Source organism: Anopheles ziemanni, chromosome 2, assembly GCF_943734765.1.
Source record: "Anopheles ziemanni chromosome 2, idAnoZiCoDA_A2_x.2, whole genome shotgun sequence".
Lineage (NCBI taxonomy): Eukaryota > Metazoa > Arthropoda > Insecta > Diptera > Culicidae > Anopheles > Anopheles ziemanni.
The window spans coordinates 56,032,415-56,047,802 of record NC_080705.1 but is presented as its reverse complement, the minus strand read 5'-3'; the positions used below and the strand labels follow the sequence as shown (position 1 = coordinate 56,047,802).

The following is a 15,388-nucleotide window of genomic DNA, read 5'->3' as shown; positions in this document are numbered from 1 at the left end:
AAAGTTTTTCCTCTCACCATTGACCTTGGGCTAGATTTCTTCGAGCGGCACGGTTTGCGCCGTAGTGTGAACGGAAGCGAAGCGTACTGCCGTTTTCTCGATTGGGATTTTTCACCGAAGGGATGTAGATTCGATGGTGGCCAGCTTGGTGGTATCGAACAAACGGTTTGAATATGAAGATGTTTCTATCGCTCTTGTATAAATTCTCATATGCACACACTACTGCTTTTTATTGTTGTTGTTAAGGAACAGTTTCCTAGTCTATAAATTCTTCTTGCTATCGAATTCGAATTAGATTTTAATTCCCCAATTCTTTCGGTAAATAAATTCCTTCATACTAGGAAAAGTCATCCATCTTTCAATAATTCGCACAGCAGTGTGTACCGGCATCGCTCAAACATTCCATAAAACAAAAACGAGGGACAAATTCGTTTTCATCAAAAACCAGAAACTACCTTCCAAAGAGACTCGGGTCTTACGCGGGTAAGAATTAAGTTATGTATCAAGCAGGAGTTGTAAAAAACCGTGACAGGGAAAAGCGATTGTACTTCCCGAAAAAAAACCCAATGTAAAATAAACCAACAAACAAACCCAACGAACCGTTTGGAAAACCCGCCCTGGAAGCGATGGTTTAAGCGATGGCGGTCGGTGAATGATGGCGACGAAACGTGAAGGTGCGGCAGCAAAAATGCCGGCAGAGATACTGCGCGCGTGCACAGCAAACGATACGGCACGGTTTGGAAAAATCGATAAACGATGCAACAAACCGATCTGCCCGCCATCAGAATTGTGTTGGACAAAGCGTAAGACGAAGCGCGGCGGGGCAGACAGCGGGAATATTCGCAACAACAACAAAAAAAAAAAGGAACAGACACAGCTGGAGCACCGGTTGAGAAAAAATCAGGTCGAACGTGTTCCTTCGGGAAACACGGCGCGTAACGAGAATGAAAATCAAGGTCATGGATGGAAGGGAAGCTAGTTTTCCCCGAAAAATAAACCAAAAACCAAACTCAACCCCCCCATCGTTCCCCTGTATTGGTGAGAGTCCAAACAAGGAGACTCGATTTTCGCTCTTCTGTCGACTTTTCCGGACCGCTTCTCGCTGGTGGAAAACAAATCGATAAATCTTCCACCAAAATCGAGACAGCACGAGCGGTAGCGAAGAAGCACCATTTTCCAGCAGCTTCCTGTTTCCTGCTGAGGCGCATATGATGATGATCATACTCCCGGCATCCAGACACTCAGACGACGTCCGACATCCCCGCCACCACCCTTTCGGGGTCTCCCGCTTTCCTCGCGGCACAATTTTCCTGATTTCCGAACGAATAAAAACGCTTGTGTGCATGTGCAACGAAACGACAAGCACCATGATTTTCTTTCTTGCGCAAGCAAAAGACACCACCGGCAGCAAAAGCCTCAACAACAGTGCTGTGGATGGTGTGGAGCGAGTTTTCTCAGTACTTTTTCGAGCACAAACAAAAAACACACAGACACAGCCACTACGGATGGGCCGCGTGCGTCTAGCTGACCTTGATCTAAATATTTGGGGTAGAGATGGGTATCACCAACTTTAACGCTATCAACACGATGATTTAGTGGCGCTCTAGAGGTTTGGGATGGGGCGACTCCGCATCTACAGAATGATAAAACAGCGCAAACAAATGCTCGCATACACTTGCACACTAGCTACTCAACTCCCAAACCTGCGCGTTAGCAGTGAAGGATGTTTGTTTGTAAAAGTCTTTTGTAACTTGGTAACTTTTGCGAAGAGGCGAAGTGGAAGGAGATGGTTTTGATGGAAACGGAATCTGAAGAAACGCTCTCGTAAGAGTCTTAAATAATATTCCCCGCAAGGTAAATAACGTTTCCAAACAAGGGGTACGGGAAAATGCAGGTATACAAGTTTTCGTACAAAATAACTGGAAAATTACAAAGTGCTGTGCAGTGATAGAAGATAAAAAAAGACGACATGAGGAGAGATATTGCATTCGGAAAGCTGTAACAGATGCACTGTTTGCTACCAGATTGGCTGATGACGATGTTTGAAACAATGCTGGAAAAAGGACTTTTCAACCGGGAGCTCCCACTTTTTCCCTTGGTGTTGAAACAGGCTCGTTTTTTTCGAGCTCGACGGCAAATGGAATGGGTTTCATTGTTGGCGTCCGACCGGGTTCTATGTCGGATGCATTGTAAGGCAAATACGTCATCACGTGCATTGTGGGTGAAATGAATGCAGATGAAAAACAAAAAAAGCGTATTCAAATGCATTATCCAGTTGGGACTATTTCAAGTCAATGTACAATTAAGATGTTTCCCAGTTCAGACAAAATTCCTAGAACATTAAATATGTATATTTGAATTCCCCCAGCCAAAAGGAAAGGTTTTTTGCGACCAAACAAAGATAAACAAAAGTTACGTTGAAAAAACTAATAACAATCGTATAATTTTGAAAGGGAGCAAAATAACGAAGAGATTAGTTTTAAAAAGAAATTTCACTAGAATTTACCAGAAAATACAACACAAATTTAATAATTGAGTAAAATGGTTCATAACCCTTTTCAGGAACTTTTCTTAGTTGAAAAAGATCGATCGTTCATTTAAGTTTTGTAGCAAACGCTTTCTACCTTCAAGCCTAAGTGCGCTTCGGCTTCGAAAAGAGTCAATCGAAAGGAGAGATTCAATTGAAAAAAGGATTGCACACAGCCAGATGCGAACGACGAAAGTAAACGCCATTGCAGAAACCCCCACTTGACGACGGGCACTAAGAATGATATCATTCGCGCGAATAAAGAGAACTAGGTCATTAGCGGCCCTCGAAAAGCGTGCGCCAGTGTTGGTGTGCCATCTACTCGGAAAAAAGACAACACACGCAAACCGAGTATGTGAAAAAGGAGGCAGAAATAAATGAAAAAAAAAGAGCTACAGCTCCGGCGAGGAGCAGGATGAATCGACGTCAGTGTTGTTCAATTCAGGACCAATTGAAAATGCATCCACCAGCCCCAATCGGGCTCGGATTGGGGTAGGTCGTTTCTTTTCGCGATGCATCAAGAAATACCGCTGCATCCTCACCCATTTGTGTATGCAAAAACAGGCATGCGAACATACACACACACACACGGCCAGCACATACCGTCTGCGTTCTTGTGCATAATGAAATTTTTCTTCGCATATGAAATGCGCAAAAGAAGTTGCTTGCGAATTCCGATTCCGCGAAAGGATGCTGTCGAGAAAGAAAAGATACGCTTCATTATGGTTGGATTTCATATATCAGACCGTTTGAATGATTTTTTTTAAATTGAGAATTTTTATTTTGAAGTAAATAGCGCATTACACTTTAAATCGAGTTTGAAGGTTGAAAATTATTGTTTGCTTTTGCAATGAACCATAAAGTAATGTTTTACTCAAAACCAAGCGTCTCGTCCTTTCCTGGAATGTTGTGGTCCACTATGAATTGTACATTTGCAGCATAACCAATAAACGGTGTTTATTAAAGAAGTTCACAAAAGATTCCGTCTAGATTATGGCCCCCGAACTCTTGTTTAATAAACCCAGACAAGTTTCGTTCTTTACCATATCTTTAAAGTGCAACGGTCGAGGCGTACAACTACGGATCACGTTGGGAGCCAATGTTGCTCCACTGAGAAACATTCTTCTCCGCCAAAAGAACGGCGGTACGGACGCGCGAATCGAGCGAGACAAAACCAAATCGAAAAGAATGAAGCAAAATGAGGTCAGAAAACAGTCGCTCAAAAAAGGCGGCCGCAATTGCATACAGTGACAAGACAGGGGGAGAGAGAGGTACCCCAGACGCAGGGTGAGCACAGCATAAATGCCCGTTCGTCCTTGTTGCACATATCCTACGATCCTACCCGTTTTATGCCTACCCGCTTTGCTAGAGCTCGAGCCAATGTTGTTCTTGCCACTCGCTCTCCCAACCAACCCAACCATCCCCACCCGTACGGTTCTTTTTCCGTTCGTTTTGAGTTCTGCATTCTGCGGCCCTCAGCCGATGCAGTGACCACCCCCCCCCTCCCGCCACTTCATTATGACCCCAATAAGGTTTCGCACAATTACCATAATTGCATCCAATCGGTTGCAACCAACCAGCGCACCTAACTTGCGCTTGGGTGCAGGAAAAATGCCAATCGCACAGAGATGGGGAAAAGTAAAGGACGAAAACGAGGCATTGATTTATTTGTCTATAAATTTAATTACACTTCTTTCCAATTGGAAATGGGAAATCCACAAAATAAATTAAATTCGAATGTATATATATATATTCGAATGTAATATTGTACTTAAAAAAGCAGAGAAAAATAGAACTGTACCGCTGAAAATTAGCTATTTAGGTATACATTAAAAATAATGTTGATAAATGTTTCCAGCAGTTACTCTGGATTATTATTTTAGATCAATGAATAAAACATATTCGACATTCTCGTAAACTTGTTTTCCCAACCATTTGAAGGCGACAGCCGGCCTGGTTGAAATTTTGGGACTGAAAAATCGAAAGTCTTTATCCGCTACAACGATTACCACCAACCTAGCTGGTTCGAGTGTATCTGTGGCTGTTTGTGTTCGTACACTATGGTGTAATAGTACCGGTTCGTGGCCCGTAAGTCGCCAAACCTGTACACCTTACGCATCGGACGTAAAAGGGGGCACGCCAGCGGAAAACCGACTGGCAAAAGCAAGCAGGTAGGAAGTGAGCTTATGAAGGAAAACAAGGAACATACAGCGAAGACAGACAGCCAAATGGGATAATACAATAACACTTTACCATTTGGACGAAAGTGCAAAAGAAGCAAAAACGAGAGATAAGAAACAATAGGAGAAAACAATGAAGTAGGGAGAAAAAAATGCTCATCATCGGGGAGCCTCGGTGGGTGATAGATGACAGAAAAGTGGCCCTTTCCCAACGTCTCTGTGTCGATCGATTAAAGAGACCTCTTCGCACGGCGCTGACACAAGAAGAGAGGGCTTGGTTTTCAGTTTTCCCTGTTTTTTGGCTTTCCGTGCCATAGTGGCCGAAATCGAACATGTGACCGAGTCAGCAAAGGAAGGAGAGGAACTGTGTGTAAACGGAAAAGGGAATGCAGCAGCCACCCCACCCCTTCCAAATGGATGGAAAGGCTCCGCATCGGCTGTGTCAACCAGCCCGTTTGAACGTATTATTACGCCACAAACCTGTTCGTCCAAAATTCGGCTCCACTGCTCCCCACGAGCGATCGACGACTCGGTCCAAAAAGTAAAAAAAAAAAACTAAATAAATAAATAAAAAACACATGCCGCAAAATATCACAAATCACGTCTTGTTAACGGAGCCCGTGGGCGCGGAGCGAATAGCCAAGCAGCGGACGGCAGAAGATGAAGAAACACACATCCCCCGAAAGAAAGGAATCCCGCTGACAAAAAGTGAGCAGCTCTCGATCTCACGCTCGTTCACCGATCGAGCTCACTGCTCGCGCGCTTCAAGATCGCGCTTACGCACTACTCTCCGCGTGTCTCATAATCGCTTCGTCACCGCAGCCAGGCTGCACCCTTGCCCTCGTTTCTTTGGGGACTGGGACGTGACAGCGCCCGCATTTCGGCGCAACTGGACCGATCGAGCCAGAGAAGTAGCGGAATAGCAGCGAGTCGGCACCGATCAGGTGGTGCACGCCACGCGATCGTAAATGTAAGCACGCATGTGTGCGAGCGGCACGGCCCCGACAAGAGGGCGACAAAGGTGAGGAAAGGCCGCTGGATTGGTACACAGTTGCCGAAATTTCACTTTCGATTTCGGCAAGCGGCTGCCGTCTCTCGGGCACGATCGGTACGCTCATGTCAGCTTAGCCGCGGCTTACAAGAAGCAAAATTCGTTCGATCGATCGATCGAACAGGTACCAACGGTTGGTTGAGCGGCTTTCGGCCAGCTTGTTACTCGATCTTTGCGTTCCTCTTCGCGGCTTCCTTCTCCCTCATTACCGAATTTCCCCACACAGCATCAATCACCTTTCGGCTGCCGTCCGCTACCGCCGCCATCATACCCAGCAGATAAGCTCCAAACTGGTCAAACGCTTTTCGGGAGTGAGATTGGGAAATCACACCCATCGTATATCCAAGTAAACGGCGCGAACTAGAGTCGAGTGTGTGACACGGGTGGGTTATGGTCACCGTGACATAAAGATCTACCGACGCAGACACTCTACAAACTGGTTTGATAACCCCAAAAAAGAAGGTTTAATGACGAAAACCGATTGCCGCCGAATAAATGAATTCCCTTAGAAAGCCTGCGTTGAAAGTTCACGTTAAAACCTGCATGCAGTAATGCCATGTTTTGGAACTAATCGACAAAGTTTCAGTCCATTATGGAGATCCTTATGCTTTGCACATTTGAATCTCTCAAACAAGCAGTTTGTGAATATGAGGGCTAGAGCTATAAGAATTAAATTCTGAATAAGAACTGCGATCAGTCTCTATGCTGGTTCAATCGAAGTACCTCTATTTTTAGAGCCAACTATTTGGGGAGTATCATGCATAAGGTATTTGGAAACCTAACAACCAGCTTCAAAGCCTCGTCTAGTTCATTTTCAAGATTGCCCGGCCTTAGGACCTACCTACTAACCTGATACCTGGTGTAACGATTGCAGAATCTGATACTATAAAAAGGAATGCTAGCGTAACTCACAAACACGTGAGTTTGTATTCACGCCGACAAAATTATGAGATTTAAGAACTGAATAACAATTTTGCTATAATCGGGAGTTGTGGCCTTACTCCTTCAAATAATCTTAGATAGACCCGTATCAATCACGGATATACGACAAAAGGGATGTAGAAATGCTTCTAGAAAAAAGTTTGAATCGTAGGAATTTCCCCAATTCGGCAAGATTCGGATCACCTTAATTCTAGAGTTGAAATGTTTCCTTCTTGTAATATTTCCTATGATAAAGGGCAATGGAATGTAAGAATAGCAGCGTGAACCTAGAGAATGATGAAAATGGAAAGAGGAGATGCAACGATTGTACTGAAATGCCAACTCACCTTCCAGCTTCATGCCGACCTCGAGACACTTCTGGAAACGGCAGTAGGGGCAGCGCTTCCGCTGCGTCTTGTCGATGTGACACTGGCGCTCGGCGACGCACGTGTAGACCTTCTTGTTCTGGACGGTGCGCTTGAAGAAGCCCTTGCACGACTCGCACGTTAGCAGCCCGTAGTGGTAGCCGGACACCTTGTCGCCGCACACCGGGCACAGCTCTTCAATGAAATATTTCAAATCAGTTTGGTCGCATTGGATGGCGGACACGACGCTCAGACTATTGAGTGCGGTTGAGTGCTCAATGAGGCTGCCGCCGGACGCGCCCCCGCCACTACTACAATTACTACCACCGCTAGTACCTGAGGCCGGTATTGCCAGATAGTTGGCCGCCGCCGCCGCTGCCGCCGCCGCCGCCGAAGCCGACGTTCCCCCGGTGGACTGGCCCGGTCCGTTCTGGCCGCCACCGTTGCCACCGCCGCCGCCGCCACCGCCACCACCGCCGCCGCCGTCCACACCATGGTGGTAGGGACCGCTAGCACCGCCACCGCCGCCGCCGCCACCACCTCCGCCTGTGGGAACGTGGGAAAACATTGAATAGGCGGACGGGGGGACGGATGAGCTGTCGTGGAAGCCACCGTAAAGGGCTCCGTAACCGGCTGCGCCGTTCGATTGCGAATGCGACTGTGCGTTGCCGTTGTTGTTGTTGCCACCGTGCATGTGATGGTGGTGGTGGCCACTTCCGCCGTTGCTTCCGCCGCCATTGCTGCCAGCGGAGCCGCCATTATTGTTGTTATGGTGCGCCGTTAGATTGTTGTTGCTGGTGCTGCTGTTGTTGTTGTTGTTGTTTCCAGTGCCCAGCAGCAACCCGGCGGTTCCACCGTAACCACCCCCTCCACCTCCACCACCGTACTGAGGAGGAGGCATGCCCGTATTCTGGCCGCCGGGGTTTGTCGCCGCCGAGGCTGCCGCCGCCAGCGATAGGAGCTGCGTGTTGCCAGCTCCTACCCCGCCGCCGCCACCCGTGCCACCCGGTGGGGGGCTACCGGGTTCGCTGAGCATCGAATACTGCGACATATTCAGCGACATGAACACTGCCGAATGCTGCTGATCCATGTCCAGTAGCATTTTCCCACCGTTTGCCTATTGTCGCGCTCTCGGTTGGACGGTTATGTTGCCGCACGATGCAGGAGTAGCGAGTCCTGGTCCTTTTCCACTCGTGGCCCTAGTGCGCCAACCACGCCTCGCACGGAAAATGGTTTGCCGTCTTGTTCAGTTTACTTTGTTTAATTCTATTTTGCCGGTTGGTTCTGCCTCCGGTCTGATCTGCCCGGCGCCTTGGATTGTATTAACAACTTTCTAGCGCGGCAGCTTTACTGTCGGGGTTCTCTCTTAAGATATCCCCTGCAAAATTATGTACCACCTACAATCTATCTACACACTCTTTTCCGATCACTTTTGTACTTCACTTGTTCACAATTGTAACAACGATGGAAAGAGGAAACCGGTGGGGAAAATCTTAAAGACTGTACACCTCTCGTCACTTTAACAACGCGCACGCACAAATTTTATTATACACTATCACTTTCGCTATAATAAGAGTAATAAATGAGACGGAATGAGTTTTAAACTCAAATAAAAAAAAAACAACTTTCTCTAGAGCCCCCGACCGATGCCACACCGTCGACCGATGTGTTATCCTTGTGTGTGCGATGCTGATCATGTAGAAGATTTCTTTTGGCGCCAAAGCAAAATCACTGAATCCAAAATTGACAATTCTTCAGCACACAATTGTTAGGACCCGGCTGATACGTGCTTGGCGAAACACGCATACTAACACTCGCACACACTTTAATAAGCCATATGGTACACGAAAACCGCTGGGGATAGCTGCAAGCAATCACTGAACAGATCTTTTGTCAAGTGTTGATTACTTGATTCTTTTTGCATGTACTTTGACACTAAAACACCTTCGGGATCGATTTGTACAAAGGATTTTTTGGCGAATTGGAATTTTTCGTTGATTTTTTACACGACGTCATGACAATCACATGATTTAAAAGAGAATTATTTGTGGCAGTAAAAATTATTTTCGACAAAATGTTACGACCACTACGATAGTGCTCAAACACACTTTACGCACGTAAATGAGGTAAATAACCAATGCACTCCTGATCTCATCAGCGTTTGACTTATGTTTGGCCACAGGTTCTAAAAATGGAAGCACCGTATGAGCTAAACAGAACTGATTCTAAACTGATTATTACCTGTGTGAGGTTATTTGTACAACAAAATGTTAACAATCACCTTCACGTGCACACTAAGTTTGAACAATTCTTTGTAGATATCGCTGCTATAGTCTTCCTTCCGTTTGAGCTGGCGTAAGAGTTTGGCCGAGGAGTAGGAAACTTCGCGCGCTCAATCCTACACTTTCCATGAAGTTTCTGCCTAGTTACGTTCGTTACAAATTTCTAAACCATTCACGACCTGGCCAGTCGGCAGTTTTTGCCCGCTAGATGGCACTCGCGACAAGACATCCCGTGGTACCGATCATTTGCTGTGGTTTGAAGTTGCTTCAACCTTTTCAACGATGTTTCACCTTTTTTCACACACTACGTTGGGAAAGGAATCTTCCATCACTCAACGTTCGCCTTTACCGAAAGGACCCAAGGCAGCAGGAACGCTCGATGCTGAATGCTGGCGTTATGTAGTGCCTCTCTAAAGGAATGCCACCGTGGCGAGGACATCGTTGTCGAACCACAAGCTAAGAGTATTGGACACTGGACCGATTTTTTAACACGATACACTGCCAAGCACGAGTATTGTACCGGGGAAAATCCTTTTCCCTTTGCAAACCGCTTTGGAGAATTGGTTATGGAACGTTTTGTGTTTCTCTATCCTCACTAAAAATCACCAATTCACCATTCTATGCGGTGGTTCTAATTTTCTTTTCACGTCACAGGTTTCGCTCGTGGTAGCGTAATCCTTGATTTGATTCAACCAACCTGCACTACAGCGGAAACAGCTGATGGCACCGTTTCCAGGACAGTAGGTCACTCCTTCCCAAGTGACACAGTTTTGCTTCACTTGCCACGTTTCAGGCTAGTTTTTCACACAACTTTTCCACGACTCACGATTGTAGCGACAGTCGTTCCCTGGTTGTCGGTTCGTCCTAATTCTCGACACGAACTCTGCGCACTTGCACTAAACACACCGGGCTAGAACGGAGGATCCGTCGTTTTCCTTGCAGTGTTTTGTGGTGATGGAAACTCTAGAATCCATTTGATCGGTTTGAGAGGCAACGATTTGTTCCTGGCACAACCGGACGGCGTTGAGCTACCTCCGTAAGACCGAGGGAGAATCGTATGTGACACTGACAACTGGCAGTAAGATAACTTAAAAATTCGGACACCAACAGTTATTGGACAACTTCAGCTGCTACCACAGCAGCAGGCACTAAAAGATCACGTCGACGATGGTGATGTTGCCGTTGCTGGTGCTGATGCTGCTGCTGCCGTTCAGGACAGTGATGGTCACGATGATGATGATGGTGATGCCGCTGGTGGACCCGTGCCACAACAACAGCTCCGGTGTAGAGGTCCGGTGTAAAAGCTCGCGAGGCGCGCACGATCGAGCGAGAATTACGACTTACGGCAAACATGGGCTACGATATACTAACTGCACCACTCGAAAATAACAACATCAAATCCGACCGAATCCGCCCGAAAAACCCGAACTCGTGCGGTCGCGCTCGCACCGGCAAACCGCGCGCTCGCTCGCACCCGTTCGTGCTACCCCTACCGCAAGGATGTGAGCGACCCAAAAGGGCGCCATTGAGTGCCGCAGTTCGTGACACTCAGCGGAACACGCTGCACCGAGAACGGGATAGCGCGAATCACAGGAAAGAGAAAGAGAGAGAAAGAATGCAACCGCGACCAACCCTTCCATTAACCGCGAGAAGACAGCCAAAAGAGAGATACCGAGGAGGTAGGATAAGAAAAAAACAAAAAGCGTGTCACGTACCCCTTCCCTCGCCCGTCTGTACACACCATGGCCAACACTTACGCTTAGCCTACTAACACCGAAACCGGCAACCGAGTTTCTTAGGGCATAAGAAGGAGAGCATCCGAGAAAAGGGGAAGCAAAAGAGAAACAGCCCTTACGAGTGAAAAGGAGAGCAAATTGAAACGAAAAGTGAGAACCGATAAAAACACATACACACACACAAACATTCTCCATCGTGGTTTTGTGTAATTTTTTGTCTCATTTCTTTTCAACTCTCGCTCTCGGTGGCCCACTTTCAACGTCTCGTTTGGAAGGTTCACACACACTGTTAGAAGAAAACCACACGCATGCGGAGCAGGGGGGTCTGCCCCACATCTTGCCCCACGCACAGAGGGGTTGTTCCGCTAGCCCTTCTTAACCTTATCTCTCTCTCTTTTACTCGCTCTCACGCCATCGCACTTTCGGTTTCGGTGGGTTACCGTTCTCGAATGAGTTACCTGGCCCCACGCGGCTCACTAATGGGAATGGAAGCCGGTTTCTCTGTTCTCTTCGCATTCGCACGCCCGAAAAGGGTCGCAGATGATCGAGAAGGCCAGCAGCGTGGTCCGAAAGCTCGAAAGGGAAAGCTAGCGCGATCGTGTAAGCATGTCCGCTAAGACGGCATGGGATGAAGTAATACCTGACCCCTAGACAATGCCGGAGTGCACGGGATGGTGGAGGAATGGGCTTTTCCAGGCGCGGGATAACCGGATCCCGCACCGGTGGAAGCGGAAGGTTTGAAAGCACGCACCAGGTTTTCAGGCAACCGAACGATGAAGGGAAAATTACCAACAGAGATGGGGCGGTGAAAGATCATCTGAACGATCGAATTTGGGAAAAGGAGAGAGAGAGGGAGAGATTGACAGTGGCAATTAACCAAAAGGGATGCGATAATTACAAGTGCGTTCTGTAGGCGAATTTGTAAAGTGCAGTTGCACAGATGATCGGTCGGAGGTGACGTTCAATCTTTATTAAATTTATGAGAAAATTTGTTTTCGTCCTTAGAACTAAGGAAACTATATTTTACAAATTAATCAACAAATAGGTTGTTGAGCATTCCAAAATTTGTTTGGAGTCTTTTCTGGAGGGAAACTGATAATCCTGAGTGGAACACGTATCGAACACTAAATGAAACAAATTCGACACATCAATTCCCGCCGGATCCAGAATGAAAGTAATGCGAAGCAACGGTTACACAGGTCTACCCGGTTTGGGCAGGAATTCCGAGCGACCGCTGGTGATAGTGGTGGTGGTGGTGGCTGCGACGTCGATGATGAAGGTGACGTTCACGAGCGCGCTCGCTCATGTAATAAGTGAAAGTGTGGCGCGGTCGTCTCGGTAGACACACGCCCGCCTCCCTGGTGTCTCGCGACGGTGGCCATCGGAACCTACAAACGACGACGACAACGACGGTAACGGTATTGTGCTACGTTGGTGTGTGAGTCAGTCAGCCCCGCGGTGATAGCGGTGACGATCGGCGACCTACTTTTGCTGCGCGCGCAACTTCTTCATTCGCACGCTGAATCAGGTCTATGTTAAAGCGTGCCAAACCTCTGCTGCAGCAACGCGGACGCACGAATGCACCGGAACATCGACTTCAGCTGTCTGGAGAGCAATCGGTCGCCGAAAAATGCGAACACGGTAAAGAATCAGGCATCGGAACCCCACGGGAAATATGCTGCGATCTAGTTGTAAAAGACTTTTCTTATACCATCAAAACAGATACACACAGACACTTTACCGATCCGACAAGAAGTAAGCTGCGCTTTTTCACCTTCTTTCGGAAGCGGTCATTACAGCCCTTAACATGGAATTTGGGCAATTGGTGGCCAGAATAGCCTTCCTTTTTCTCGCCTAGTCATCGTCAGCAACGAATTCAAGTTCCCTCGTAGTTTGGAGAATATGATTGGTACATAATGGCAGTTCTTCCGGGCGGTTGAAGTGAAACAGATCCGATAAAAGGCATTCAATATCTGGAAGAACCGTTACCAGCATAATTACACCAACATGCATGTGTATATTATTCAACTCAGCAAACTTCTCTTATTCATAATATTATTGGTACTCGAAAAACGACGTTCACACAAATCCATGATAATCTTTTGAACTTGAAGGTTAGACACTATCAAAAGAGCACCGCAAATATATGTGACTCGTTATACTTTCTAAAAAAATACAAATGAAAGACGAATTTGTTGTTCCAGTGCAGTTTCTAACTGTAACGTTTCGAAATGGTAGGAACGTTGCCGTAAAAATCCGCCCCAGCGAGCTTGATCCAACAACACAGCCGCGAGTTGCGTTGCTATAAATAACCTCCGGTTTCGTTCCGTCGCTTTGCGAATTTCCGCTAATTATTTATTTGGATCAAATGGATGCAAAGTCGCACGCATAAATCAACCAGTTCATACATTGGTTGACCTCATCAAGCATGTATGAAGACAGACAACTTTTTTTTTACATTTCGCGGATTCTTGCGAAAATCTTATGCTCCCCTATGCAGCCAAGCGAAAAATGTGTTGAAATAATCTTCACCATTTGCTGATGAAATTTGAATTTGCTACTAATAATTATATTGTAATATATGGATACAGTTCAATACCTTCAATTGTGTGTTACACTCCGGGAAACCGTTGCCCTGTGGAAATATGATTCCAACACCGAAAAAATGCTCATCTTTGAAATGGAGGCCAACAAAAAAAGCCATCTTGCGTGCCGCAACCCAAACTGGCAAAACAATAGGGAAGGAGCACTTAAAACGCTCAAAGCCAAACACCGGAAAGCGACTCGTAGAAAATGCAGCGGAAGGTGTTAACCTAAACCGTTTGACACAGTCCCGAGCAGACCCGGTGGGACCGAAGCGCCTACCTTATGGAAACGGAGCGCACCGGACGGAGAAAGTGACACGCGGGCGAATGTTGTCGCCGACTTAAGCTGGGAGGTACGCAAATACTTACGCGGAAGACACACAAGGAGGAGCGAGAAAGAGAGGCAACCATCAGGAAAGTTTGCGGAACAAGCAGGAGGCCCGGCAGGCGCTTGTTTGATATGGTTGCGTGATGTAAAGGAACGACACGAAATTGAAAACTCCCGAAAAGAAACCGAGCGAAAAGGAAATGGTGCAGATAACGGGCCCGCCAGTGTCGTTGCATAATTTGAGCTTATGGGGGAAACGGTTTAAAATATTTTTGTCACTTTACTTCGGTCGGCAATCGAAGTATTTGTCGTGGGCACAATTTTAACGAGGAATTAAGTGCCATCACGCTCAGGATCCGGTAGCAAATTATAAGAAAAGTTTTTCCCGTTTAGTCTAAAGGGTTAGTCGTCTTTAAACTTTATCAGAAAAGGAAACTCAATTTGAGGTTTGGCAAAACAAAAGTATACATTAAACTATAAATAAAAGTAGCCACATCCAACAAAACGATGCAGTGAATAAGAAGCGTAAAAAAGCACGAAAATAAATGGGAGAAAGCCTTCCCAGAACCACCAAGACCAAATAGCAAAGTAGAAACTGTAAAATCGTACAATATAAAAGTGGATTTTTTGTAACCTACTGGTGCAGCAGACGTTATAGAGTGCCGAAATCCAAGCCATCGCTGTGACGTAAGCTGATCGCCCTCAGACCCAAGTCGCCAGACGCCCTGTTCCAGATATCCCCAAAAGATTAACCCGATCCAAGACGGAATGGGACCCTTTTTGTGCTTCGCTCGAAGGGTTTTCTGATGACGCCCCTACGGGTGCGGGTTTCTTCCAACTTTTTCTTCACGATTACCAGTTGCGCGTATAAGCGTTGCATATTCTGTGATCCTACAAGAGATCGATCGAGCCTTCGCTCGTCTGGCAAGGATGAAAATCACTTTCACAGTATCCTGCCATTCGACGGCCGAGTGTACATTCGTTCTTTTTGCCCATGCTGCCGGTAGACTTTCTTCAGGGGTTGTTTCACGTCTCTGTTTAACGGTACACATTCGTCGTGGGGTTAAAAAATAAGGTAGAAACCGCGAAATAGTAATGGGTCCCACCGTTTTTTGTTAACCATACCGCGCCCTTAGCGGCCCTCGTAGCTTTTCGGAACGAGAACAGCGAGCACGAGAAATCATGGGTTCGCGGTTCGTTGGTGTTTCTTTTTGCAAGTCGTGGCCGCTTTTTTGTGCAGTTTTTCGGAGAAAGGATCGGCGAAAGGATCAGTCCGAGTGGTCAGAAATTGGACTCAGACTTTGCTACCCCTCGGATGGATCCCAAGGTGGAGCAACAGAAGGGACGACCATGCGAACCACCGATGCTCACTTAGTTACACAATGGCTTTTCGGAGATTTTCCCCGATTCGCT

The 15,388-nt window shown here is 46.8% G+C and overlaps 1 protein-coding gene across 1 annotated transcript in view; it reads right to left on the bottom strand.

Moving 5' to 3' along the window:
* Positions 1–15,388, bottom strand: part of LOC131285438 (nuclear hormone receptor FTZ-F1-like) — a 101,949-nt gene that overhangs the window by 34,979 nt on the left and 51,582 nt on the right. The window contains exons 2-3 of the mRNA XM_058314297.1: positions 7,381–7,590; positions 7,027–7,239 (exon numbers count right to left, since the gene is read on the bottom strand). Coding sequence (XP_058170280.1) covers positions 7,027–7,239; positions 7,381–7,590 — 423 coding nt within the window. The remainder of the gene's footprint in view (positions 1–7,026; positions 7,240–7,380; positions 7,591–15,388) is intronic.